Consider the following 27646-nt stretch of genomic DNA (forward strand, 5'->3'; position numbering starts at 1 on the left):
CCGGATAGAGAGCAGCGGCCTCGAATGTCCAGCATTTCTGACATTGAATATTAATTGGTTTATTTATATTACCACATAATTAAAAATAGAAAATACTGTATATTGGAGTGTAGAATATCTCATGGAACCGTCTTTGGTGTAGTTATTGTTTTAAAAAAAAAGGTTACAACAGATTTTGTTGGTAATGTTTAAATTCTTATATATTAGGGTATACTAATACTTAAAAATACTTTTTGTTTGTGTAAAAGACAGTATATTATTTTGTAAATAGAATTTTATATTAATGTCACATAGAAACGGAAGCGAGTACATGGAAGCAGAATCATATACAAGCATATAATTGATATTTTTTAAAAAAATTAGGAAGCGGATACGTGTTGGAATCGTATATCCAAATATAAATATATATATATATATATACATAAAAATTATTTTACAAAATTATGACTAAAAATATGTGATTCGAAATAAAAATTTACTTATTCATTTTTAATAATTTTCCATTTAGTTGATTTCATGTTTTAATTATAAAAATACTAACAAATTAAGCTTATAAAAATATTATCAAACTAATTATTTTTAATAGTTCATAAATATCTGTCACAACGTATTTGAATAAATATGCGCTATCTTTTATAAAAATTATTATGCACAAAGATAATTTATAGTTGTAGTTTTGATATTTGCATATTTTCTATTTCCTTTATTTTAATACTATTAATTTTAGTTTAATAAAAAATAAAAATATAATTTTATTTTTTATACTTATTTATGACACTGAGTTTTTAAAATGAAAGTGTGATTCCTAAACAAAAGCGTAAGCTTCCAACATGTTTTTAAAGAAGTATTTTTGGAAACTTATTGGAAGCGAGATTTCAGAAGCTTCCACGGACTTCCGGTTCCGAAGCCGGAAGCGGACGTCTGACGAAGCTTTTATGCAACTTAAAGTTGCCGCATTTAATAGCATTGACTGCAAACAAATTACTTATTTTATTAATCTACGCTTTTAAGGTTTAGTTACTTAAGCGTATACCGATAAAAATATATTTAATAATGTATCATTCTAGTATATGTAAACTATGTTACTTATTGTTTGATTTATTAAATGATAAACCAGAAAACTTATAATAAATAGTTCAAATCTCTTGTTCTTACAATTATAATAGCTAGATAGGGTATTATGGAAAAACAAATATTAGACGGAGTATCAAATCTCTCATTCTTCGAACAAAATAAAAAAGAAGTTATTGGAATCTTGTAATGACATTTCATTAAAAACTTTTTAGGAATAAAAATCAAAACTAATTTTTTGATTTGAATGAAATAACGTGTATATATATATAGTGCTCCCAATATTAAAAATCTCTTTGATTTTAAAAAAGTGTAATTATGAAATTGTCAGGATCAAATAACATATTAGAAACCACATATTTAAAAAATAATTTGTATGCATAAAAGTATATACATTAGAGTAAGCACATAAATCAAAACCAATACATTTTGTTTATTTACAATCATGTTTTTGGTAAATAAATCAAATAAATAAAAAAAAATTTAACAACATTTTATTACTACTTTAAATAGTGTACGGCCAATACAAATATCTAACAAACCAAAATTTTATTTTAATATATATATATATATATATATATTCATGATATTAAAAAATAATGAATAAATATTAACCTATTCTATGATATATATATATATATATATATATATATATATATATTATTTTTAAAAATATATTTTAATATATACACTTATCATAGTATTCAAGAAATTTAATTCATAAATAGATATTAACAATATCCACATATAATATCATAGTTGCATTTTGTTTCTTATATTTAGTTTATTATTTTAATAACTAATATTATAGCGAGTTTCTCTGATTCTTTTTGGAAATTTTTTATTTTAATATATATATATATATTTAACATGATATTAAAAATAATTAATAAACAATAATCTATTCTACGATATAAACCGAAATTTTAATATTTCAGTGTAAATGTTTATAATTTAAATTCAGTATTATACTTTCGAAAATATATTATATTTTATATATTTAATAAATATTTAAGTAAAATATAAATGAAGAAATCACTGTTATTTACACTTCTAAAGAAAGTCATTTGACTTTTAAAATCTGTTTAGAATTGAAAAGCTAAAAAATGACTATTTAAGAAAGTTGACCAAAAAAAAAATGGCATATACCAATTTAGAGAGGCTAAGATCATCTCAAAATCTTTTATATATATTTTAGTCAAAAAAAAAATCTTATATAGATATTATTTACTTTTTTTCCTTAGACGTCGCTTAAATTTTATTATATATTAATTACATAAAGAGAATGATTCAATGAAAATAGGGAATATGGATAAATAAAATATCTCCAGTGCAGTTTTTTTATAACCATACTTCAGAACAGGCTACCACCAGTAACGTGTTTTTTTTATGCAAGTTAAGAATCCAAACAGAATTATATATAAATACATTGCATATCAGTCAAGAAAGTGAGGAGACACAGAAACAAAACGAAAATGGATTTAAGAAAAACATGGTTGGTTTTATACATTCTCTTAATCTTTCATCTTCAGCACAATTTTCCTTCTGTTAATTCAAAGCCTTCCTCTATTGATACGTACTACGAGAGTCTTCATCCCAGAGCCACAAAACCAGATGTTGTTGATTTTGAAAGAAAGGATCAAGAATTAGTTGTAGTTATAAAAAAAGAAGGTGGTGGAGGATGGCGTGGTGGTGGCGGTGGAAGCACCGGAATAGGAGGCGGTAGAGGATGGCATGGCTTGCTTGGTTGGCGTGGCGGCGGCATCGGAATAGGAGGCGGTGGAGGATGGCGTGGCTGGCGTGGCTGGCGTGGCGGCAGCGGTGGCACCGGAATAGGAGGCGGTGGAGGATGGCGTGGCTGGCGTGGTGGTGGCGGCGGTGGCGGCGGCGGTGGAGGATTGCCTGGCGGCGGTGGCAGCAGCGGTGGAGGATTGCCTGGCGGCCGCGGCGGAAGCACGGGAAAAGGAGGCGTTGGACCTCTAATTCCGATTTCGATGCAAACCGGTGATCGTGGTACTCACCGTTCAAGCAGCAGCCGGAATATTCGAGGGGGAGTGTGTGTTGTCTGTTGGTTGAGTTTATTGGTTTTAGTCGATTTATTATTGGTTTAGAAGAGTCTTAAGTATTTGTTGGCCGTTTAAATCAAAATCTGTGAGGTCAATGTTTGACATCAGGTCTAGTTTGGTCTGAGATTGATTGGGCCACTGATAACAACATTGATTCATGTGTGATTTTTTTTAAAATGGATTTAATAGACATATTCCTAGAAAATTATGTTACATTTAATAAATCTAAACAATTACATTTATCTATTTTATATATAATTAAATTTAAATGATATTAACATAGATATATAGTAATATGGCTATCTATTAAATGAGACTTTATAATCATATAGTTTTATGGTGAGAAATTTTCATGTTTACCACTTTATTAGTGTCATTATTCATGTTTACCACCTGTAAAGAAACATTTTCAAAAATATTTTTATCATTAAGATGCAAAAGACTTTTATACTCATATTCTCTATATGTATAATAAATAATTATTTAAATAAACAAAAATAAAAAAAATTATGTTTTCGAATTATACTTTTTCAAATTCGAACTTTTTTATAATTTTTTTTGAATTTGTTTTCAAAAATTATTTTTGAAAATCAAAAATTATTTTTGAAACTATTTAAAAAAAAATTTAAGTCTTTATTTAAATATTTATTAGAATCCTAAATTTCACATTCCAAAAACTCTACCCCACCCCTCAACACTAAACTCTAAGTCTAAATTAATTAACCTTTGAGTCATAAATGTCTTTTCACTCTTTAAAAGTAAAGGTAAAAATGGTTAGTGTAAACATGAAAAGTGGTATTATGAATGTAGTATTTTTGGCAATTTCCCTTTTATGATCATTCGTATTTTTTTATAACAAAGTTTTAAAATCATTGATAACAAAAAATTTTGGGACTTGTAATAAGTTCCTAATTCATAAATGTTTTTGAAAATTCATAGCAAATTTTTAAATTAAAATATTTATGTATTTTATATGGTATATAGTTTACTATATATATTATATAAATATTTGTTAAATGAGAATTTTTACTCATATGGTTTTAAGATCATGTGTATTTATAATAAAATCTTAAGCCATTGATCATAATTTTTTTAACATGAGACTTATAATAGTTTTAATAATTTATAGTCGTTTTAAAAATGTAAAATATAGCATATACGAAAAATCTAAATTTTAATTAAATGTTAATTTGAGTTGGTTAGGTAAAGTAATACTACATACTAACTAAGATAAAGCAATTTTTTTTTAAGTATTTGAGTTGATTTTTTTTGTATGTGAGTTGACTCAATTTGGAGGACTTGTTAAGTTTTATTCAGTTAATCAACATTAAATAAAAATATATTAGTTTATTACACAATTTTTTTAATCTCACACTTAATTTGAAATAGAAGAAGTATATTGTTATGTTGGAAAAAGTAAAAAAAAAAACAGATAACATGGAAAATGCTATATGGTAGAAAATGACTACAATCTCCAGAAATGTGATGATTTGGTGATATGAATAGTTTATTTAAATTCGTCAACATATAGAAATGGATCGCTATAAAAAGCGAAAACATATATATATGGACTAATTAAGCAAAAGTTTTGAACATTTTTGCTTTATTTATTTTGAAGAAATATAGTTCCCAAATATAAGATTAGGAAAGATTGATTAGGTAAAGTAATTTTATACTAGATCTTGATCTGCGCGCACGGATTTTTATTTTCATTTATTTTTATATAAATATTTTTTTTTCAATTCTAAATTGGTATATATTATAATATATATGTGTCTATCAATTTTCAAAGCATAATAAGTTTACGGTATATTTTTTTCTTTGATTAGATTATTTCAAACTTTCACATGTATTTGTATTTTCTTCTATATATATATTTTTTTGGATTATTATTTCATTACTAAAATCGTAACTATATATATGAAGATTAGAAAAATATTGTTTTATTGTGATATTCAAAGATATTGTAACATTTCACAAATTTAGAAAGTTTTTTAAAAAATTAAACTTTTCGCTTCATAGATTTATATTATCGAGTAAATGATTAAACATTTGGTTTTTGTTTAATTTTTAAAATAAACTATATAGTTTAAAATTTGTTTTCATTGGTTTAAGGTAGTAAAGATTAATCATTGTTAGATAATATGATTTTTGCTATATAAAAAAAAATCTTTATAATTTTAAAAGTTAACATCGACAAATATTTAAATATTTAACATATAGAGGTATAGTATTACAACATTAAATTATATATATTTAATTTATACAATCTATAAATCCAATGGATTATCTATCGTTTAAATCCAATTATGATAGCCCAATAAAAATTTCTGGTAGGTCCCAAATTTAAATGATAAGATTAGAGATTAAATGTAACATGACTTTCTAAGAATATGTCCATTAGGTCCATTTTTAAAAAAAAATCACACATGAATCAAAGTTGTGACTTATGTTTTAATATATAAGATATACTCCCTCCATTTCATATTAAGTGTCGTTTTAGAGAATTTTTTTGTTACAAAATAAATGTCGTTTTCGATTTTTAATGCAAAATTTATTAATTTTATGCAAAATTTATTTTTCTATTCGTTGAAATATAGTTAGGTGTATAGGTAATAGTGTTTTTTATAGGAAATGTACAAAATTAATTGTTTTATTAATCCGTGTGCCAAAATCTAAAACGACACTTATAATGAAACAGAGGGAGCAGTGACTAAGATAAAGCAAAATTAAAAAAAAAAAGTATTTTATCGAGGATGAGTTAAAAGAAAGTACAGAGAACAATGAGCTGTTACCGAATAAAAGACAGTTTGGTTCCGTCCCACCAGACTTCCCAGATCACATTGTGGACCTTGATAGTGATATTTTACATATATGCTTAAATTACACAGTTATATACATCAGCTTAATCTACATATTGGCTAACATTTTCTACAATTTTATTCGACATTTTCTATTAAAAATTATAAAACACAAGATAAAATAAAGTAAATGTTAGAAAACATCATCAAATAACACGAAGAAATAACGAATTTGAACTCACAATGTATGAATTCTAAAGCTCAGATGAAAAACTTCAGCAACTCCACTACAAATCTCTCAATAGTCAAGAGCAGAGTCATCAAATGTCATGAAGTATAAGAAAATATGAGAACATGATTTTTTCTCGTAATAAACTCTTTTAAGTGGACAACACCCAGTCTTCTATCAGTCAGTCCAGAATCGATTCTAACTTTTCTAAACCGTAAAATGAAATCAATCATTAACTAATTCATTTTCTTTGTGCCCCCACAAAGATTACAACCCAAAAATAACAAATCAACGATCAAATTTAACGTCACTTTTCTGTATCAATCTTGCCAGTGTATGTATGCGGATTTTATGGAATGGTCCAGTTCTACAATAATACATTTTCAGTGGCTTTGATTAGTTATTGGGCCACTTTTAATTTTATGAATCCATGGACCATCAGCCGAAACTTTTAAACATAGCGAACTTATTCCTTTGGGGTGCACTATAACTTGTATTCTTATATCATCTCGGATTCTCGATGATATTGGAGAAAACGAAAGAAGCTTTTTCACTTTTTATAAGAGTTGTGGTTGAGAACTTTGTGACCGCCACCTTTTGGTTAGATTAATAGCAAAGTACTCACCTTTATATAATTAACGAGTTGTAAAAGTAGTTTGCGATAAACTATAGTGTCCTAACAAGAAGAATATTGTAGGCATCGAGTAAAAGAAACATCAACAACCATTCACAGAAGTAGAAATGTAGAATACACATTAGATGCTTGAGTTTGAACTGGTTTTAAAGAGAACGTAAGTTTATTCAACCAGATTGAACCAACGTGCCACTAACCAACCTAATACCAGCAATAAGTGACACCGACCAAACCATAAGTAAACCAAATTCACTTGGCATTATCAACAAAGGTGGATTGTCTTCAAAAAAGCAAGCCAGATAAATAATGGTAAAGTGATCACGCAAAAGAATCAACACAAACAATTATCACGTTGAAAAAATCAGGTTAAATCATTTTTGGAAGTGGAGCCTTATCTGATGACGCATATCTGTTCGAGAGTATCATTTACCACTACTATTGCTTTAACTTTGATTTGACATTTACTTCACGATTTGTTTTATTTATTTTCCTTTTCTTTTTGGAGTCGGCTATCTTCTTTATTAATTGTAGCCGTTGCCTGTGGTGTTATTTGAAGTTTGTACGGTTGTGATTTAAATAAAACCTTATCAGGAGGAGATGTTTAAATCGAAACTGTACAACTTTTGTCTACCGTCCAGATAGAGAGAAGAAAGTACTGTCAAAGTCAGATATTCGGTCTCTTTCTATCTCTCTAGTCTCTGTCTACTCAGACTATCTTGCCACGTGGCCTTCATAAAGAAAGAAGAGAATCATCACAGAATTTAAACGCGCGATCAACCAAAGACTCTGGTTGCTGCATCATGAAACACAAGCCCAACTTGAGATTCCAAACTGCTAGAAGAACAGTGTCGGTGATTTTGTCCCTGTGCAACTCTCAAATTGATTTTGTGTGTTTTAACTTCTTTTTTCCATCTAATATTTTATTAAAGGACTATGCCCAACAAAAACTCACATACAAGATTTAAAAAGCCCAAACACAAAAGAGGCGAACTAAAAAAACCCATTGAGACTAACTCAACCCATTAACCGAACGGCGCCACCTTTCGCCACGCGTCTAGAAACGCACATGGACGCCACGTGTTGAGATCCACTCCTTCTAGAGACACGCGTCACCCGGTCACTACACCACGACCGACACCGAGAAGACATCGCCGGAGAAGACGAAACCACCAGTAGTTTCGCCGGAACACGCCGGAGACTAAAACCATCTCACCCATCATTTTCGCCTGGACTCTTTCGAACGAAGAGTATCATCGAGACTATCCCGAGATCTCCTCCAGAGCCATCAAACCCAACTCTTCTTCCCTCACCGCTTGAGACCCTTCGACGATGAGCTTTCATCAACCCGTAACCGATCCAAAAGAAAACCGTTCAGACCAAACGGTCTTTAATCAGACCAAACGGTAAGATCAAAGCCACTAAAGGATAGTCAATCGACATCAATCGAACACGATCTGCGAGATTCGAGAGTCAATTGAGCAGATAAACACAAATAGGCCTTGATCGGACGGAACCAGAAAAAAACCCGGAATAAGCCGGAGAAAGCGAAGATAAACGCTTCCCGGAAAAACAAAGCCGGCGAAGAAGAACTGAAGAAGCTTCTTCTACCCAGAGTCTAAGCCCGATGAACGGGAAACTAGACCAGAGATGATCCGGCGAGCTAAACCCAAGATTTCTCTCTCCTCTGTGTAAGATTTTAGAGAGGGAATAGAACTGAGAGAAAAATTATTTTTCTTTGTAAATGTTTTTTTGTAAATAATAGAATAATAGAAGCGAGTAAAATATAAAACAAAATTATTGTTTAAACCATGAATGATTAAGAGAAAAACAGAGAGAGATTAAGGAACCGTCAGATTACCAAAACATAAAAAAAAAAAAAAAAAAAGATTGTCCGTCAGTCTTTTGTCTGCATGTGAAAGAGTTGGGTAATAAGGAGACAAAGAAATGGCCAGTGAAGTGATAATCCAGTTGATCTAAATTCCCAAATTACCCTTCCTTGCTTGACCGAAACTCTCACGAGCGAATTTTGGTACGGCATAACCTTACACGTGGGAGAATCATTACAGTTCTCATTCCCTTAAAACCTGAAGCCTAACCGTTGAATTTGTTCTTAGTTAACACAACACAATAATTCTTGTGTTATTTCATGTCAAAACACTGACAAACTCGAATCTAAAATCGAATATTTATTTATTGATATTGTTTTGTGTCATCCGTGTGATGAGTAAGAAAGCGACTGATATCTTATTAGTCTTCGGATTTTAATAAGATAAACTCAATAAATGCTAATTACGTTTTTGATGTAACAGAAATAGGAGAATGATCTAATATGATGAAAAATAGTATTGCACTAAATATTTTCGTAGAGAATATGATTAAATTCTATCCTCTAAACTGTAAGCTGACAAAATATTCCTCGTATCACTTGAGTTTGGTAAATCAGGAATGTTGGATATAAAGTTTAAGAAAAACAACTAAAACAAACAATGTTGAGATATAGAGAATAAAGGTTTCGTGTATAAAAATAAAATGCCTAAATTGTACCAAATATGAAGCATGTGCAGGACTTGGAAGAACATCTCCAATTTTCATTTCTAAAACGTGATGATTAGTTGCAAATCGATATTTTATTAACATTGAAAATTTTAGTAATTCAAGTTCAAAAAAAAAAAAATTATTATTTTCTGTAAGACTGATTCCATGCCGCAGCAATATCAAAAAGAATTCATGCTTTCCCGTACTAAATTAAAATTAGACCCACTGTCCACTGACATAGGTTTACTTACATAACTAATTAGTATAAATAATCCAACTCTATTTTACCTTTTTCTTTCTTTCTCTTAAAATGTATTTCCAAACATTTTTTTGTCATAATGTATATTTTTTTTAAACAGTCATAAACATAAGAATTATAATGAATATAATGTAGAATTGTGTGTGTTTATTCATCCTAATCCCATTAAGAATATTATTTAAAAATGTAGAGAGAAGAGATAGGGTGAAAAAAGGAGAGGCCAATGGGGATGAAACAAAGCAGCACGCTTTGCTTCCTCCACTTAAAACTACTACTACCCTACGGTTCTTTGAGAGATAAAGAGAGGATTGCGTGTGTTTGACACCAATACATTTTTTTTTTATAATTCTTGGTTACAATTTATTAGTGATGTTCTGGTTTGATGATTCCTTTTGCTTTTCCTCTGGTTTAATCACTGTCTCTCCTTCCGTAATAATCTGACTTTCTTCTGTTCCTCTTTTCGCTGTAATTCCCAAAAATCTCCTCCCTTTTCAGAACCCACCATAAAGTTTACATTTTGACTCTCTTTTTTTTGTTTTGAAAAAGCGATGCTTTCTTTTGTATAAAAGACCCACTAATCCACCTCTCTAGCTTCTCACACCATTTCATCTCCTTCCTCCCTCTGTCTTCCTGTTTTATGGGTTTCTGAGAGTTTCAGAGATCTCTTTTGTTGCGTGAACAAGTTGTCAACTTTCAGACAAACAATTATTTACCTGTCGGAATACCTTTCTTTCGGTCCAAGAACAGCAAAAACCTAATGGAGGGTTATTCAAGAAACTGGTTTCGCGATGACAAAGCCTCTGTTTACAACTCCGAAGAGAAGAAACTCGAGCTAAAGCTTGGCCCCCCTGGCGAAGACGGAGATGGTTCATCGATGATACGACACATCAAGAAAGAACCAAAAGACAAATCTATCCTCTCTCTCGCTCGCAACCACTTCTCTTCTCCTTCCACCACCAACAAAACCACATCTCAGAAAAGGTTTAAATCCTCCCATTTTTTTTTGACCTCACCTTTTGTTTTTATCTGTTTTGTAACGTTTTGACATGATGATATTCACTTGAAACCAACCAATATTAATGGTCCCATCATCTGCTTCATGTCTGCTTATTATTGGATCTCAAAGTTTCTCCCTTCACACATGTTTTTTACTGCCTTTTCTTGTTTTTTTTCCAACTTTTTATTTTTTGTTAGTTTTTCAGATTATTTACAGTATTTGCTCTGTTTCACCTTTTTAATCATCTTCAGATCCTTTCAGTTCTGTTTCTGTGTGATTATTAACCATTTTTCTTTTTCTTTTATGTCTTGTGTTTAAAGAACTGCTCCTGGTCCAGTGGTGGGTTGGCCTCCGGTTAGATCATTCAGGAAGAACTTGACAAATGGAAGCTCTTCAAAGCTTGGAAATGAGTCCACCTCCAATGATGTTCTCCTCAAGAACCAGAAGCGTGATGATGGTAATGGCCCAGAGAAGCCAATGCAACCAAAGAGGCAAGGAGGCTTGTTCGTGAAGATCAACATGCACGGTGTTCCTATTGGTCGTAAAGGCGACCTCAGTGCTCATAACAGCTATCAACAGTTATCTTTCACTGTCGACAAGCTCTTTAGAGGTCTTCTTGCAGGTAAATTTACCCTTATACTGTGGTAAAAATGTTCAAGATAAAGGGTCATTAGCTCTTTTGTGACTAATGTTTGTTGTCTGATGTTATTAGCTCAAAGAGAATCATCATCATTTGGAGAAGAAGAGAAACCAATCACTGGGTTGTTGGATGGGAATAGAGAATATACTCTTACTTATGAGGACAATGAAGGAGACAAGATGCTTGTAGGAGATGTCCCATGGCAGTAAGTATCTTTCTACTTTCTTTTTCTGAATATTATTCAGCTTTGATCAATAACAAACTAAAGCATCTTTGTTTGTCAGTATGTTTGTATCTTCGGTGAAAAGGCTGCGTGTGATCAAAACCTCTGAGATTTCCTCAGCATTAACATGTAAGTTTAATTTTCAGATTTGAGATCATTTTTGCCTATGGCTCTTTATGTGAAGTTAAATAATTTTTATCTAAATTTTGTAGATGGAAATGGAAAGCAAGAGAAGATGAGAAGCTGATGAAATAACTTTCACACTTAAAGAAGTAGAGATGTTATCTTTTTTTGCTTTTGCCTTTTTTCTTAACTCTGATGAGTTTTGTGGTATTTGAAATGTGTTTTTGATTCAAGTCTGATGTACATTCTGGTGTGCTACATCTTCTTTTGAGAATTTCATAGATGAGTTTTGTTGGAATTCAAAACCAGACAAATGAAAAGTATGATTTTGGTTATTGAGTATAATTACAGATACACTACTTTTTAGTCATTATGGTCTCTTTTGTCTAAAGCTTTTCGATCATGATTAGTCACACTTAAAGAGCAGCAATTTTATTGAATATTGTAGCTCCCTAAAGTTTTTTAAAAAATATTTTGGAAAGAGGAAAATAAACAATCTTTCCTTCTCTGCAAAAGCTCTTTTAGCTTCATTAACCCTACACTCGGGCTATTGTAATGAAACTACGAGAGAGAAAGGGTTTAAAGACATCTACCACTTTTCTTTAAAGGAGTTTTAAGGGGACGGACAGATGCTCTCAAACCATTTTCTGGTCATATCTTAATACTGTTATATGTTTTGGCCAACAAAAATTACATATATACTTCTACTCATTTGGATACAAACATCATAGGGCTATATATCATCTTTTGATTAAATATCTAAATATTTGATCTGACTAATAAAGATTTAGGATTGTGTTGTTGCGTCTTTGCATGCTGATCTTAAATTTCACAATATTGTATTTTGTTTCTTTCATTTCTTAAGAATAGTTGAGTTGTTAAAAAAAAAAGAATAGAGATGCAAAATAATGTGAAATTTCTATGTATACAATTAGATTAAAAGAAGAAGTGTACCCAAAAAAAAAAAAAAGTCTGAAGAAAGAAAAAATTGTGGCTGTTGGAATATTTGAGAAAGAGGCTTAAAACAAACATTGAATGCAGTGAAGAGTCTTTATCGTTGAGAGAGACTTGCCTAACTATTCAAAGCAGCAATATGAGACTCGGTTTACTTTTTCTGTTTGCCCCAACCCCAAGAATGTGGAGGAAGCACCCCGCTTTGAAATAATTTGTGGATTCTGCAGTGTTTTAGTTCTTTTTTTGTGAAGGGCAGTGTTACTTGCTCAACCCTATCCTACCAACATAATTAACCAGACTTAGAATCCCGAAACTTCCGATTTTTACTGTTCATCCTCGTCCCCACAGCCTTCCATTGCCTCCTCCTGATCGATCCTCACGAGACACGCCTTGTCAAAAGCTTGATCGTCTCGTTCCTTCAATGGCTTGGGTGTAAAACGCCATCTTCCCGGCAAGATCTTGATTCACATCCACAACACCCGCCCCGCTCCGCGATCAACATCAACCTTAACTGTAAGCTAATCACTTCACTTCCATAATCATGTCTTGATGTTTAGCACTCAGAAATGAAATGACATCACAGTAACAATTATACCACTGCATGAAGTTGTGAGAACGTAGTACAAAAATTATTTATTGTAGAGAGACGGTCAGGAAAAGTCCGCCATTTTAACTGTAGGTGGAAACAAAAAAATCCATTTAATAAAAATAGGACCAACTATAAAACAAAAAATTAGAACTGGCTGGGTCTTTTTCTTCTTGTCCCAAAGATCTTTATTTTACAAGTCCCAAAATATCGTTTGATTTTTCTAGCAAATGTTTGCTGCTTCAACAAAATTTGCTGCTTACAGTGTCGTAGCTTGGAACAGACAACACTGCCAAACAAAAAAAGAGCCAGACACAATATTAAGGACACAAGATCATTGTTTTATTATACCTCTGCAAGTGAAAAGGTATATGAAACGTATAAGTTAAAAGAGAAATGTTTATTACCCTCTCCGAAGGAACCCATTGTCAAAGGCTTAGAAATAATCTTGCTGGTGAAATCAGTAATGTCCTTCAACGTAAGTCCGTCTACTGTCTTCAAAAATTGCTCAACTGGCTTCCTGCAATATTTTCAATATAAAAACATTCAGAATAAAGTGAATTTCTTGAAGGTTTTATATTTAAAATGAAATTTTGATGTGTACCTCTCTCCGTATGTAAGTATCTGCCTGCCAATGTCTTCTGCTGCAATCATCTGCATATGACACGCGTTAACTCGTTAGTAACATCTATTTGAAATCGAATAAATCGGTTTCATCGTAAAGTGAGAGAGTGAAAGAATACCCGAGATTCCAAATTCATCAGAACTGCAGATTTTGTGGCTGCCTTGGCACGATCAAGATGCTTCTGGTTAACTGTCCAAACACATAAACACAAGGAAAATGTTTCATACATGTAAAGTATTGTATCCACTTTTAAGTGACAGCAAGGAAGAAACAAACTGTAAACCTTTTCCTCCGGCAACATCTTTCAGTTCTTTAGCTGCTAATTCAATCGCTTTTGCAGCGAACTCAGGACTCTGCAACCATAGATGTAAATCATATCACTATGTTAACCATAATACGTATCAAGGAAGCTAACGCAAACTGAACAATACCCACACAAATTGGTAATATTCCTTTAATACCAAATCTATCATCAATGGGAAAAAGGTGGATGATTGATGGAAGGAAAAACACAGTAAGCAAAATCCTGATTTTGCTGAACTCACCGAGCAACCATAGATTCCAAACAATCCGGTGTTGTTAAAGATGCTAGTGAATGCAGTGCATGACTGAACTTGCTGATATTCGTTTAGAATACGGAGATCTGTAACCAGACACATGAACTTGTATCACTACTACTGATCCTCTAGCAGAGCGTGATAATTTATAATGAACTAGTTCAAGAAACAGCAAAAAAAAAAAAAAAAAACTTCTAAGCCATAAAATACACAAGATTTGACTTACATAGCCATGAGTGCATTCCTTTGCCAGGGCCTCCAGCTGAGAATGAGCCGCCTCCTCCCATGAGCATCTAATAGCAAATATATTTAAATTACATATCAGCCTTTCCTAAGAAATAGGATTTGATTGAAACAAGTGAAAGTATTAACACGAGGAAAAATTAAACATTCAATTTAGGCACCTGGAGAACAGTGGCAATGACTGCTTCTTTCTCGTTATTCCAGCCAGGCACCTCAAAAGCAAGCGCAAAGTGTGTAGCCTGAAGAAGACCAAAAAGCTCAATTAGAGTTGTAACATAAAAACAATTTCATCTCGAACACACTTGTTTATTACTCCAACGACAGTAAATATGTAATAGATACCTCTCCACCAGTATGTTGGCGAAAATCTCCACCAGTATATTGAGATATCGGCTCCCCTTGGCGCGGTACATTAGGAAGGTCAGAAGTTAATGGCTCAACAACTTGTAAAAGTTCCTCGTGTTCAACTCCACTTGCCGCCAGTACCATACGTGCAGCAGTGAAATTCTCCTGAAACCCCCAGATCAAATGATTAAACAATTGTAATCAGAGGTGTAGATGGTTCTCAAAAGCTGAATGCTGCCTTACAGTCATAAACTCCTCCAAGAGTTCCCCATTCAATCTGTCCAAAGCAGACTCATGAGCATACAGAGGATTTGCCAATGCACCAGAATAACCAGCAGAGTGAACGGCCTCCGTGAGGAGTCCCATAGGGTTCTTTGCAAGCTCTGCTATCTCTACCTTCATCTTACGTAGCTACGAATCAACACAAGAACAATAAGTCACATAAATGTATTCACCAGGGTTATCAAAATAACAACAAAGGAAAAAAAAAGAGATTAAGAAATTTACCTCTTCATTGACTTCCCAATCCAAGAAAGCAGGGTTCCTCACACTGTCAATAAGAACTTCAACCATTCCAGGGACATAGGTTTTCAGAGCATCAATAGTGTAACTCATTTGCTCCCGAGACGCAGACGCCGAGGTGTTGCCTCCAATAGCTTCGATTTCCCTAACAAGACGTAGATGGCTTCTGTTCGTCGTGCTCTTGAAAGCCATCCTTTCAAGCAAATGCGTTGCTCCATGGAAATAAGGAGCCTCATAGATAGAACCACAATCAACATACAAACCAATAGAAGCTGCTGGATTCTGCCAACACAATAACTTTCTCAGTTCATTCCTCGCATGTTATAACGGATGCGATAAGATAATGCGAAAAACAGATGAATAAACGCCATAAGTAAATCAACATAGAGATTTGACGTGGTTCACCAAATTATCGGAGACGATTTAAGATTTTAGAGTAAAAAGAGGATTACAAAAACACAAAATATATAAGAGAGTATCCACGTTCTAAAAGCCTATAGCTGAGACTCAGGTCAGACAACAGACTATATTCAAGCCATATCAACATCGCACTTTCATAGAAATTTCATACTCCCTCCGTTTCATTTATATTTGTGCACACAAATGAAAAAAACATTTAATTTTGTATATTTTCTAAATTAAAACATCATTGTCTATAACAACATTTATTTTGAAACGAAAATTTTACTCTACAATACAACAACAACAACAATTAAATATTAAAATGAAACGGAAGAAGTATAAAATAAAACATAAGGTTGACTTACGGGTGACATCTCCGAGGCGATTTTGAGGCCGTTTGGAAGAGTAGTGATCTTAAGTTTGCTAGGCTCGACGTGGTCAGCAAGTGGAGGAGGAAGAGATACGCCTTGTAGTGGCATGTCCAATGAAGCAAGCGAAGAAGAGGATCCACCAGTCAACCATCCGAAGAAGCCTGTAGAAGAAGAGCTCGTAGCAACAGCATTGGAGCTAGCGTAACGCGCAGGTGCCAAACCTCGGCTAAGAGATCCCTACAAAAAAAAAAGAATACGATAATGATTCCAATCAACGAGTCGCGGATTCACAATTCGTGATCTACTGATTGAGGCAAAAGTCGTTTCTCCTAATCGGATTGACTAGGGATCATTCGTATGCCTAAAACGGTGCTATCATCGTAGGGAATCGATAATCGGAATCCAGATCTATAAATTTTCCGGGAAATCAGTGAATCGGACGAATCTTTTCCCTACTCGAACGTTCCAGAAGCTAAATCGATTATGAAAGGAGAGGTACTGACCTTGAGAGCCTTGGCTCGTGAAGCTGCCGTGCGATACATGGATACTGTGGAAACCCTGAATCGGAGAAAAATGAGTACCGAGTCGACGAAAGAGAAGGCGAGAGGCTGATGAATTTGAGAGGTGAGAGAGACTGAGAATAGTCGCTTTTGTTATTCGATCGAGCATCATCTCTACTTGCTGCTGCTAACGTCCTCAGAGTTTGTTTTAGCAGAGGCCCATCAAATGCGATAAATCTGACCCAGGATTGGCCCATTTAATATAACCCGAGAATAGAAGCCTCCTTTTTCTTACACATAACCAAGAACCCAAAAACCGAACTAACCCGATCTAACCAAATATACTGACTTGAACCGAAACTCAACCCAAAAAAATTTATACTTCGGTTAATGTCTGATAAACTTTCGATTATTTTCAAGATACCCAAACCAAACTGAACCAATCGGTTCTTTCAACAGCCGGAAAACCAAAAAACTGTAAGAGATGGTTTTACAAGTTAATTTAGATCCTTATTCAGATTTGAGCGGTTGCAAGGTTGACATAAATATTTTGAAACCCAGACCAGATCGGTCAATTTTTTATCTGGTTTTGAGTTGTTTAAAAATTAAATTTAAATTAGACCGTCAAAACTAATTCCAAATTGGTCAAATTCGCTAAAAACCAATTATCTGATTCAAAAAGTTTTTTTTAAGAAAGTCATAGTACTTTTTAATATTTTATTTTACTAACTTAGTATACATTATACTAGGTGTCTTCCTGCACTATCTGCAGTAAAAAAATTTAAATATTTTTTAACAGATAAATATAAATTATATTATAAAATTAAATTTTATTAATATTGTAATTTTTTTCGTATCAATATTTTAATATAAATTTGATTTAATTAAACATAAAAATTATATTTAAGAATATGCATGTATATATTTGAAATTATAATCTTAGATAGATTTTTCTGTCTATTTATTTTAATTAAATATATTAAATAAATTTGTAAAAGTTGCATAATTACTAAAAATTAAAATTAAACAATATTTATAAAATTTGTAGATATATAAGAAAATAATAATTTTATGATTAATTTTTATAATTTTCTAAAAAATTGTATACATTTTTGGAAATTTTAGTAATAAAATTGTATAATTTAAAAATATATAATTAAATTAAATTTCGAAATTTATAATGCCTTATTTGAATATATTTATTTTAATGATGATTTATGAGTTATTCCCATAATCTAAAAAAAATTCCAAAAATATAAACTGGCACTAAATGTAATATATGAGTTATTACCATATTTTAAAAAGTTTACCAAAAATATAAATTAACATTAAATGTAATTGTCCATGTCATATTAAAGTATAAGACATGTCATCAATTTCAGTAGTCATGTCATATTTGTTTTGTGAAACTTATTGTCGAAAAGACATGTGGCAAAATCACTTCGCAAATATAGTCTAGGTTAATATAAATTTGATTTAATTAAACATAAAAATTATATTTAAGAATGTTAATGTATATATTTGAAATTATAATCTTAGATAGATTTTTTTGTCTATTTATTTTAATTAAATATATTAAATAAATTTGTAAAAGTTGCATAATTACCAAAAATTAAAATTAAACAATATTTATAAAATTTGTAGATATATAAGAAAATAATGATTTTACGATTAATTTTTATAATTTTCTAAAAATTTGTATACATTTTTTGAAATTTTAGTAATAAAATTGTATAATTTAAAAATATATAATTAAATTATATTTCGAAATTTATAGTACCGTATTTGAATATATTTATTTTAGTGATGATTTATGAGTAATTTCCATATTCTAAAAAAATTTCCAAAAATATAAATTGACATTAAATGTAGTATATGAGTTATTACCATATTTTAAAAAGTTTACCAAAAATATAAATTAACATTAAATGTAATTGTCCATGTCATATTAAAGTATAAGACATGTCATCAATTCCAGTAACCATGTCATATTTGTTTTGTGAAACTTATTGTCGAAAGGACATGTGGCAAAATCACTTCGCAAATATAGTCTAGGTTAATATAAATTTGATTTAATTAAACATAAAAATTATATTTAAGAATATGAATGTATATATTTGAAATTATAATCTTAGATAGATTTTTCTATCTATTTATTTTAATTAAATATATTAAATAAATTTGTAAAAGTTGCATAATTACCAAAACTTAAAATTAAACAATATTTATAAAATTTATAGATATATAAGAAAATAATGATTTTACGATTAATTTTTATCATTTTCTAAAAAATTGTATACTTTTTTTGAAATTTTAGTAATAAAATTGTATAATTTAAAAATATATAATTAAATTATATTTCGAAATTTATAGTGCCGTATTTGAATATATTTATTTTAATGATGATTTATGAGTAATTTCCATATTCTAAAATTTTTTTCCAAAAATATAAATTGACATTAAATGTAGTATATGAGTTATTACCATATTTTAAAAAGTTTACCAAAAATATAAATTAACATTAAATGTAATTGTCCATGTCATATTAAACTATAAGACATGTCATCAATTTCAGTAGCCATGTCATATTTGTTTTGTGAAACTTATTGTCGAAAGGACATGTGGCAAAATCACTTCGCAAATATAGTCTAGATTAATATAAATTTGATTTAATTAAACATAAAAATTATATTTAAGAATATGCATGTATATATTTGAAATTATAGTCTTAGATAGATTTTTCTATCTATTATTTTAATTAAATATATTAAATAAATTTGTAAAAGTTGAATAATTACCAAAAATTAAAATTAAACAATATTTATAAAATTTGTAGATATATAAGAAAATAATGATTTTACGATTACTTTTGATAATTTTATAAAAAATTGTATACATTTTTGAAAATTTTAGTAATAAAATTGTATAATTTAAAAATATATAATTAAATTATATTTTGAAATTTATAATGCCATATTTGAATATATTTATTTTAATGATGATTTATGAGTTATTCCCATATTCTAAAAAAAATTCCAAAAATATAAATTGACATTAAATGTAGTATATGAGTTATTACCATATTTTAAAAAGTTTACCAAAAATATAAATTAACATTAAATGTAATTTTTCATGTCATATTAAACTATAAGACATGTCATCAATTTCAGTAGTCTTGTCATATTTGTTTTGTGAAACTTATTGTCGAAAGGACATGTGGTAAAATCACTTCGCAAATATAGTCTAGGTTAATATAAATTTGATTTAATTAAACATAAAAAATATATTTAAGAACATGCATGTATATATTTGAAATTATAATCTTAAGTAGATTTTTCTATCTATTTGTTTTAATTAAATATATTAAATAAATTTGTAAAAGTTGCATAATTACCAAAAATTAAAATTAAACAATATTTATAAAATTTGTAGATATATAATAAAATAATGATTTTACGATTAATTTTTATAATTTTCTAAAAAATTGTATACATTTTTGGAAATTTTAGTAATAAAATTGTATAATTTAAAAATATATAATTAAATTATATTTTGAAATTTATAGTGCCTTATTTGAATATATTTATTTAATGATGATTTATGAGTTATTCTCATATTCTAAAAAAAATTTCAAAAATATAAATTGACATTAAATGTAATATATGAGTTATTACTATATTTTAAAAAGTTTACCAAAAATATAAATTAACATTAAATGTAATTGTCCATGTCATATTAAACTATAAGACATATAAGACGTGTCATCAATTTTAGTAGTCATGTCATATTTGTTTTGTGATAATTATTATCGAAAGAACATGTGGCAAAACCACTTCGCAAATATAGTCTAGGGGATTTATATTTTACGACCATATGAGTGTGAAAACATTATATAAATTAATAATATAGTTTTACTTATATACTTTTAGTTACATAAGATAAAATTTAAAAACTCGGCCAACTAACCTGACCGTTTTATCCAGTTCCATGCCTGAGTAAAGGTCTAATCCGGTTTTTAAAACATTGGTTTATTTTTCTTCTAAAGAAAAGCTAATGAATAATCAAATTCTACTTAACACAAACCTCCTTTTATTAAAATCCACAAACACTTAACCACAAACATAACACTCAAGCACAAACAGAAAACATAGTCCATCAAGAGACCTCATCCACAACAAGTAGGTCTCTGACATAACTTTATTCATTGAAAATCAAAGAAGCAACCCACAATAATCTTTTCATATGGTGACTGGTGCAACATAGACTCCAATTTGATGAACCCAATCGCTAGCTTTTCCATGGAACCCAACGATCTTGTTACCTTCTTCCTTAAGCTCAACATATTCTCCGCCAGTCATTCCAAATGGTTGAGATATCTGCTTATTAGTCTTGAATATTAAACTCGTCACCACTGTCACACCACGTCCCTCTGCATGGATTTTGTCATAGTAGACTCCCACGGACGTAATGTACTCACCATCCGTAAGCTCAAACTACAAAAAAAGATAAGAAAGTTAATTCAAGAATTCAAAATCTTGAGAAACAAAGAACTTAGATAAACACTTATAGATAAAGAGAGAAAGAGTCACCGTTTCAACTCCAAGCGGTGATTGTTTGCCATGACCATCACCAACAACTTTCTGAGAGCCATTCTGGTACTCGACCGCCACGAAAGACACACCATCATTGTTCTGCCCTACTTGTATTTTCTTAACGCCGTCGAAAGCACCATCATCCCATGAAGCTCCTTCATCACCACCTACTGCTTGTAGCTTCTTGCTAGGTTTCAATGGAGTTGAGGCGATGGGAGCGAAGTAAGCTCCAACAGAGTTGAGTTGAGTGTCGGCGAAGCCATGGAAGCCGACAATCTTCTTGTCTTTCACTTCAAGTAAAATATCTGTACCTTCATCTCCAGGATATTTTTCAAACCCGTAATAATCTGAAGTCTTTGTGTTGGTTGTGAACTGAATCCCGACAATCTTGTTGGATGAATCGGACCAACCTTTCACGGACAGGAGATACTCGTTGGGATGACTTATCTCAAACTGCAAGGTAATGAAAATTTTCAGTAATCTCTACTCTCTAAGTAACATTTTTTATATCTATCTAGGTAACATTTTTATAGAAAAACTTGAAAAAAGAAACATATAATAAGTACCGTTCCAGTCATAGTTCTAGCTCCTCCTTTCACACCATGGGCAGGTCCTTCCTTTGTCTCTCCGTTCTTGACATACTCAAACTTGATTTGCTCAATCACTCGACTAAATGCTACATGTATCTTCGTCACACCATCGTGATCACCACTGTCGTCCCATTGGTTGCCTCCCTTGCCTCCTTGTGCGTCAAGTTTTTGAGGACTAGAACCGCTGTTGGAACCACTTCCACTGTCGCCAGTGCCACCAGGTTTAGAACCAGTGTCAAAGTAAGCTCCAATAGCATCAATAGCATTTCCACCACGTCCATGAAACCCAATAAGTTTTCCTCCATTTTCATCTTTGAACTCGAATTCTGTTCCCTTCTTTTCACTGTCGATACCAAACAATGGAGAGGTAAAACCTTTGGAGGTTGTGAAGTAAAGCGATGTGATAAGCGTCGTATCATAGGTGTAGTTATGTTTGTAGGTTCCACCAACTTCCGTGATACTATCGTTTGGATAGTCCACTGAAAACTGTATTTAATTTACCATTAGAAGCAAACATATTAGTATCAAACTAATTGAATATTTTAACATAAGTCACCAATAAATTTATTTTATACCTCTTTTAGTTTCCCACGAGCCGTTCCGTGCTCACGGACTTCAACTTTTCCATCTTTTACGTATTCGATCTTGATATAAGTTATGCTCAAGTTATCTGCTCCGACGGTTATTTTCTTCACACCTTCGAAACCAACATCGTCGAATGGTTCTCCCTTGTCACCACCAAGAGGTCCCTTCTTCCCGGGGACATCAGTTTTAGGACCGTCTTTGCTAGGGACGTCGCCTCCGTCACCACCTTGTGAACCGGTGTCAAAGTAAGCTCCAATGGCATCAATAGCATTACCACCACGTCCATGCAAACCAATAAGCTTCCCTCCATTTTCATCTTTGAACTCGAATTCTGTTCCCTTCTTCTCACTGTTGATACCGAATAATGGAGAGGTAAAACCTTTGGAGGTTGTGAAGTAAAGCGATGTGATAAGCGTCGTATCATAGGTGTAGTTATGTTTGTAGGTTCCACCAACTTCCGTGATACTATCGTTTGGATAGTCCACTGAAAACTGTTTATTAGAAACAAATCTATATTAGTAACGAACCAATTGAATAGTGTAACAAAAATTCGCATTTATTACCTCTTGTAGTTCCCCACGACTTGTCCCGTGCTCACGGATTTCGACTTTTCCATCTTTCACGTATTCGATCTTGATGTAAGTTACACTGTATTGATCGGCTCCAACGGTAATTTTCTTCACACCTTCGAAACCAACATCGTTGAATTCTTCTCCTTTTTCACCACCAAGAGGTCCCTTCTTCCCGGGGACATCAGTTTGTGAACCGCCGCCGCCCTTACCTCCTTGTGAACCGGTGTCGAAGTAAGCTCCAATTGCATCAATAGCATTACCTCCACGTCCATGGAACCCAAGAAGCTTTCCTCCATTTTCACCTTTGAACTCGAATTCTGTTCCCTTCTTTTCACTGTCGATACCGAATAATGGAGAGGTGAAACCTTTGGAGGTTGTGAAGTAAAGCGATGTGATGAGAGTCGTATCATAGGTGTAAACATGTTTGTAGGTTCCACCAACGGCCGTGATATTATCGTTCGGATAGTCCACTGAAAACTGTATTTTATTATCCATTAGAAACCAAATGTTTAGTAGTAGTATTAACTGAAGTCACACATAAAAAATTATTTAGTTATTTTACCTCTTTGAGTTCCCCACGAACTGTCCCATGCTCACGGACAACAACTTGTCCATCTTTTATGTACTCGATCTTGATGTATGTTACACTGTACTGATCTGCTCCGACGGTTATTTTCTTCACACCTTCGAAACCAACATCTTCGAATACATTTCCCTTTTCACCACCAAGCGGTCCCACCTTTCCTGGTCCATCTTTACCGGTTTCATTTCCAGAACCACCGCCGCCACCACCAGATTCATTTCCAGAACCACCAGGTTTTGAACCACCGCCGCCGCCACCAGATTCATTTCCAGAACCACCAGGTTTTGAACCACCGCCGCCGCCACCAGATTCATTTCCAGAACCACCGGGTTTTGAACCACCGCCGCCAGGGGTAGGAATGGGAGCAAAGTGAACGTCGAGGGAGCTGAGAGCATTGCCGCTGGTTCCTAGAAACCCGGCTATTTGGCTATCTTTGGGCGCGTCAGCGGAAAAGTAGTTCTGAGTTTTGTTTCCGTAAGGTCCATATGTCTTCTTGTTCGTCTTAAACGTTAGCGCCGTTATATGGTCTCCCGAAAAAGTGGTTTTGTAGTAACCAGACACACTTGTTATGTACTCGTCCGTGCTCAGTGTGAACTGCCATTTAAAAAAAAAACAGACAAACAGTGTTTAATCAGGTGGTAGAACAATCTTGAAACTAAGATGTTAAAAACTGTTTTACTAACTCCGTCTGATTTGGTGCCGACAGTGCCACGACGCTGGGACTTAAGGTTGGTTCCCTCGTATTCCACCTCGATGGATCTAATGACGTCATCAAAAGTAAGCTGAATTTTCTTCACCTTGGTGTGCTTTCCGTCGTCCCAAGACATCTTGGCCGTTAAGATCCGTCAGATATCACCTGAGGAGTATAGGAGTTTAAAAAAATTATTTCCAAATAAGGAAGTTTTATACTTGAAAGTAAAGAAAACAACAATTATTCTAACCTATATAGTAACCTCTTTGGTTGGACACTAGGGAATCCAAAAGCATGATTATTGGGAGTTTTTAGGATGGAGTTATTAACGGAATATAAGAACTCGTCTCTTAACTTTTAATTTTTAACTAAATTATTTTATTATTTTTATTTTTTATTCAGTTTAGGAAAAAAAGGAGTCAATCGCGGGTTCCCACGTGGCGATGGGACTCGCGCACAGTAACGAATCCGTAGAAGATTAGTCCTTAACTAAGGATTAATTTGGCACATATTTTTAAATTTAAGGGATCCCACAGATTATTATAATAAGTTTAATGCTAAAGATTTTGTTAAAAATCAGCATTGGAAGTGGTCTAAGAGCCGGTTCTTAACTTTTTTAGTTAAAAGTTAAGAGACGGATTCTTATATTCCGTTAAAAACTCCAATCTAAGAACCCGCAATAATCATGCTCATATGGACCAAACTCAAAATAATAAATAGTAAACATTATTGGCAAATATAGAATATTTGTAAACTATTTATTGTAAATAAATATTTATTTTTGAAAATAAATTTAATATACTGTAATAAATAAAACTAAATAGAGTCAGAATTTTATTGTTTTTGATAAAATATGAAAAAACTGATAGAAAACACTTAAAAAGTTGCAACAGATACGCGGATGAGAAACTAATATCTGGATGAAAATGTACAATTGATCGGTATCAGAAGAAAACAAAAAGAAACAGAGCATTATTTTTTTCTAATATAAACAGAGCATGATCATAAAAGCACAATAGATGAAAAATAAATTTTGTTCAAAAAAAAAAAAAGATGGAAAATATAATAATAAATTTCATTGGGACAATAATTGATATCAACAAAGCTACCTAATGTTTTTGTTAATGAAAGTCTTAAATACAGCAACTTAATATTCCTTTCATAGTCTTTGAAATCTAGCCACCCAATATCTCTGTATTTTCATGGACTTCTATGTCTAAACTCGAAAAATGAGAGAGAGAAAGAGAGTGTACCTGAGTGGGAGGATGGATGAGAAGGAGAGTGAATTGCAATAATTGGGGTGGCAAATGGTTCGATATTTATTGGCATCTTAGCGATAAGGTTGGTTAACGTTTCTTATTTGTCACATGGCGAAATTCAACATTTTTTGGTTGTAACCGACCGTTAGAATTTATACAAGAAAACAAAGCTTACGGTCCCATTGATTATGAATGTAACAGTAGTGATTGGTGTGGGAATACGTTAGTACGTGTTCTTTAATTGATCGTCAAAATGGCAATAATTATCCTTCTCAGTTTCACCGACCAGAAAGAAATAATTTAATCAAATAAAGTCGAAAAATATTGTACAATCTATTATTACGGTCCCATTGGTTGGTTATGATTGTAATAAAGTTATAATAATTGGTGGATAAATAGTACACTTTAAAGCTGCAACTTTCTTTGGGTCGTGGATAGAAATGTGAAGCATCCAAAGACATAAATTGATTTAGACTACAAATGAAAAGACATGTACGTCTGGCTTTAGATTAACGACCTGAGAGTTGAGGTGAATCAAGTGATACACATGCTCTTCACGTTTCTAACTAATTTAGTGGCATATTCTGTATTCAGGTGAAACATGCTATGGAGACTCTTTTTTTTATTTTGAAGTTATTAAGGCGGTTGAATAATAAGCAATGCTGAAAATTTTGTTAGGTGTTAATCGAGCGATTGGATTAATCCTAATGACTAACGGAATAATATTGGATATTAGTTTCGTAATTTTTTTTTTTGCGCATACGTAGGGAATGACAACATGTGGGATAGGATAACTATGGAACAACTGCAATGCAATCGTAAAAATAACAAAAACATATAAATATACTAGGGTTGGTCCGCGCTACGCGCAGGATATGCTTTACGTGTGATATATATTTGTAACTATAAAGTTGTATATTTTTTAACGTGGTTTTATATAGATTTTGCAAGAGAAGTGTATTATAAACTTTATGGTTTTTAATAATGTTAGGATGTGCAAGGATTACCGATTATGTATGTTAAGATGAATTTGTTTGATTTCGATTTTTGTGTCTCTATTAATAGGTTGCGGCGTATAACATATTATATTGGATGGATGAGATGTAGGTGTGTTCTTGTTGTTTTTTTTAATAATTATGAATCCATAGTTAGTTGGTTAATTGTGAGTTGCTATATTTTGAGATCAATAGTTTCATATTTTTTATGATTATCATTTGTATGAATGGATTAGGCATTACATGATTGCATTTCATTACATTTTATGTTAGGCTGAATGATATTGAAGTGCTGAGTAAAATATTAAAAGTGTAAATCAATTGTTTATATTATAAATTAACACTTAAATGTATAGTTATACTTATAATATTCCATTAAAAATATTTCAATTTGTTTATACTTATTTTTTATTTTTCTGTTAATTTCTTAATTTTTACAATTTTAATCTAACATTTTCAGTTTTTGTAAATGAATACTACCATTTTTAATGTTTTTTTGTTCAATGTAGTTAATCTTTATATTTAAAATAAGGTTATATTTTATGGAACCAAATATATTCAAGTAAGCTGACCAAAAAAAAAAAAATACTCAAGTAACAATAAAGATAGATATTAAATTATTTTTGATGACCTTGAACTGCGCTTATTTTTAATTTGGGATGATAGATTTTTTTGTTTATTTTAATCTCTTTCATTAATTCATTTTTAGATTTTAAATAATCTTTATAAATTTAGGTTTTTAAATGTAAATATGATGTCACGATAATATTAAAAATTACGATAAATATATGTATTTTGTATTTTATTATGTGAATTCTGAAAAATTGATATATGTTAACATATTGATGTCAACAAATTAATTGAATTGAAAATGAATCAATTATAAAAATTACTTACGAGCTATTTAACTTTTTAAAACAAAATTGGTGCAAAATATAAGATAGATTAATAAATATGTTAAACCTAAATTGATGTGTAGTGCTCATGTTGTCTAACTTTACATATAGATAACAATAGTACATAATACATTAAGTAGTTTTGGAAGTAAAATATTATTTCCTATCAAAAGTATAATATCGTTAACGTAAATTGTTAT

General features: G+C 31.5%; 4 protein-coding genes across 6 annotated transcripts; 2 read left to right on the forward strand and 2 right to left on the reverse strand.

Moving 5' to 3' along the window:
• The first annotated feature begins 2385 nt into the window (after nt 1-2385).
• LOC111211400 (glycine-rich cell wall structural protein-like) lies at nt 2386-3342 on the forward strand. Its single transcript, XM_048760447.1, has one exon. The coding sequence runs from the start codon at nt 2547-2549 to the stop codon at nt 3180-3182; it is 636 nt and encodes a 211-aa protein (XP_048616404.1). The 5' UTR covers nt 2386-2546; the 3' UTR covers nt 3183-3342.
• A 6483-nt stretch (nt 3343-9825) lies between these two features.
• On the forward strand, nt 9826-11913 carry LOC106403322 (auxin-responsive protein IAA18). Its single transcript, XM_013844164.3, has 5 exons — nt 9826-10576; nt 10913-11214; nt 11305-11437; nt 11517-11584; nt 11668-11913. Exons 1-5 carry the CDS (start codon nt 10353-10355, stop codon nt 11700-11702), a joined length of 762 nt encoding a protein of 253 aa, XP_013699618.1. The 5' UTR covers nt 9826-10352; the 3' UTR covers nt 11703-11913.
• A 1237-nt stretch (nt 11914-13150) lies between these two features.
• Nucleotides 13151-16880, reverse strand: LOC106403318 (probable mitochondrial-processing peptidase subunit alpha-1, mitochondrial). Its single transcript, XM_013844162.3, has 13 exons — nt 16687-16880; nt 16178-16420; nt 15396-15692; nt 15132-15299; nt 14886-15053; nt 14705-14782; nt 14527-14593; nt 14289-14386; nt 14027-14096; nt 13862-13932; nt 13723-13772; nt 13526-13638; nt 13151-13407 (listed from the first exon to the last, which is right to left on the reverse strand). The coding sequence occupies exons 1-13, from the start codon at nt 16723-16725 to the stop codon at nt 13361-13363; spliced, it is 1509 nt and encodes a 502-aa protein (XP_013699616.1). The 5' UTR covers nt 16726-16880; the 3' UTR covers nt 13151-13360.
• Nucleotides 16881-20749: 3869 nt separating this feature from the next.
• Nucleotides 20750-25782, reverse strand: LOC106403316 (myrosinase-binding protein 2). 3 transcript variants are annotated; one of them, XM_048760448.1, is made up of 8 exons: nt 25550-25782; nt 24289-24461; nt 23585-24199; nt 23014-23499; nt 22441-22941; nt 21842-22351; nt 21273-21728; nt 20750-21176 (listed from the first exon to the last, which is right to left on the reverse strand). In XM_048760448.1, exons 2-8 carry the CDS (start codon nt 24430-24432, stop codon nt 20922-20924), a joined length of 2967 nt encoding a protein of 988 aa, XP_048616405.1. In that variant the 5' UTR covers nt 24433-24461; nt 25550-25782; the 3' UTR covers nt 20750-20921. The 3 variants fall into 3 exon arrangements, with proteins under 3 accessions (XP_048616405.1, XP_048616406.1, XP_048616407.1); XM_048760449.1 differs by lacking the exon at nt 25550-25782 and adding an exon at nt 24547-25174; XM_048760450.1 differs by lacking the exon at nt 23014-23499 and having other exon boundaries at nt 25550-25694.
• Nucleotides 25783-27646: the final 1864 nt, after the last annotated feature.

Source organism: Brassica napus, chromosome C6 (genome assembly GCF_020379485.1).
Source record: "Brassica napus cultivar Da-Ae chromosome C6, Da-Ae, whole genome shotgun sequence".
Lineage (NCBI taxonomy): Eukaryota > Viridiplantae > Streptophyta > Magnoliopsida > Brassicales > Brassicaceae > Brassica > Brassica napus.

Excerpts from the sequence above, each read along its gene's own strand:
- LOC106403318 (XM_013844162.3), bottom strand. The coding sequence starts at position 16,725 with ATGTATCGCACGGCAGCTTCACGAGCCAAGGCTCTCAAG. Across the intron at positions 14,097-14,288 it reads TTGGAATCTATGGTTGCTCG|AGTCCTGAGTTCGCTGCAAA; the intron begins GTGAGTTCAGCA and ends CTATGGTTGCAG. Across the intron at positions 13,639-13,722 it reads ATACTTACATACGGAGAGAG|GAAGCCAGTTGAGCAATTTT; the intron begins GTACACATCAAA and ends AAAATATTGCAG.
- LOC111211400 (XM_048760447.1), top strand. The coding sequence starts at position 2,547 with ATGGATTTAAGAAAAACATGGTTGGTTTTATACATTCTCTTAATCTTT.
- LOC106403316 (XM_048760448.1), bottom strand. The coding sequence starts at position 24,432 with ATGTCTTGGGACGACGGAAAGCACACCAAGGTGAAGAAAATTCAGCTT. Across the intron at positions 24,200-24,288 it reads TCGGCACCAAATCAGACGGA|TTCACACTGAGCACGGACGA; the intron begins GTTAGTAAAACA and ends TTTAAATGGCAG. Across the intron at positions 23,500-23,584 it reads TTCGTGGGGAACTCAAAGAG|TTTTCAGTGGACTATCCGAA; the intron begins GTAAAATAACTA and ends AATAAAATACAG.
- LOC106403322 (XM_013844164.3), top strand. The coding sequence starts at position 10,353 with ATGGAGGGTTATTCAAGAAACTGGTTTCGCGATGACAAAGCCTCTGTT. Across the intron at positions 10,577-10,912 it reads AAAACCACATCTCAGAAAAG|AACTGCTCCTGGTCCAGTGG; the intron begins GTTTAAATCCTC and ends TTGTGTTTAAAG. Across the intron at positions 11,585-11,667 it reads GATTTCCTCAGCATTAACAT|ATGGAAATGGAAAGCAAGAG; the intron begins GTAAGTTTAATT and ends TAAATTTTGTAG.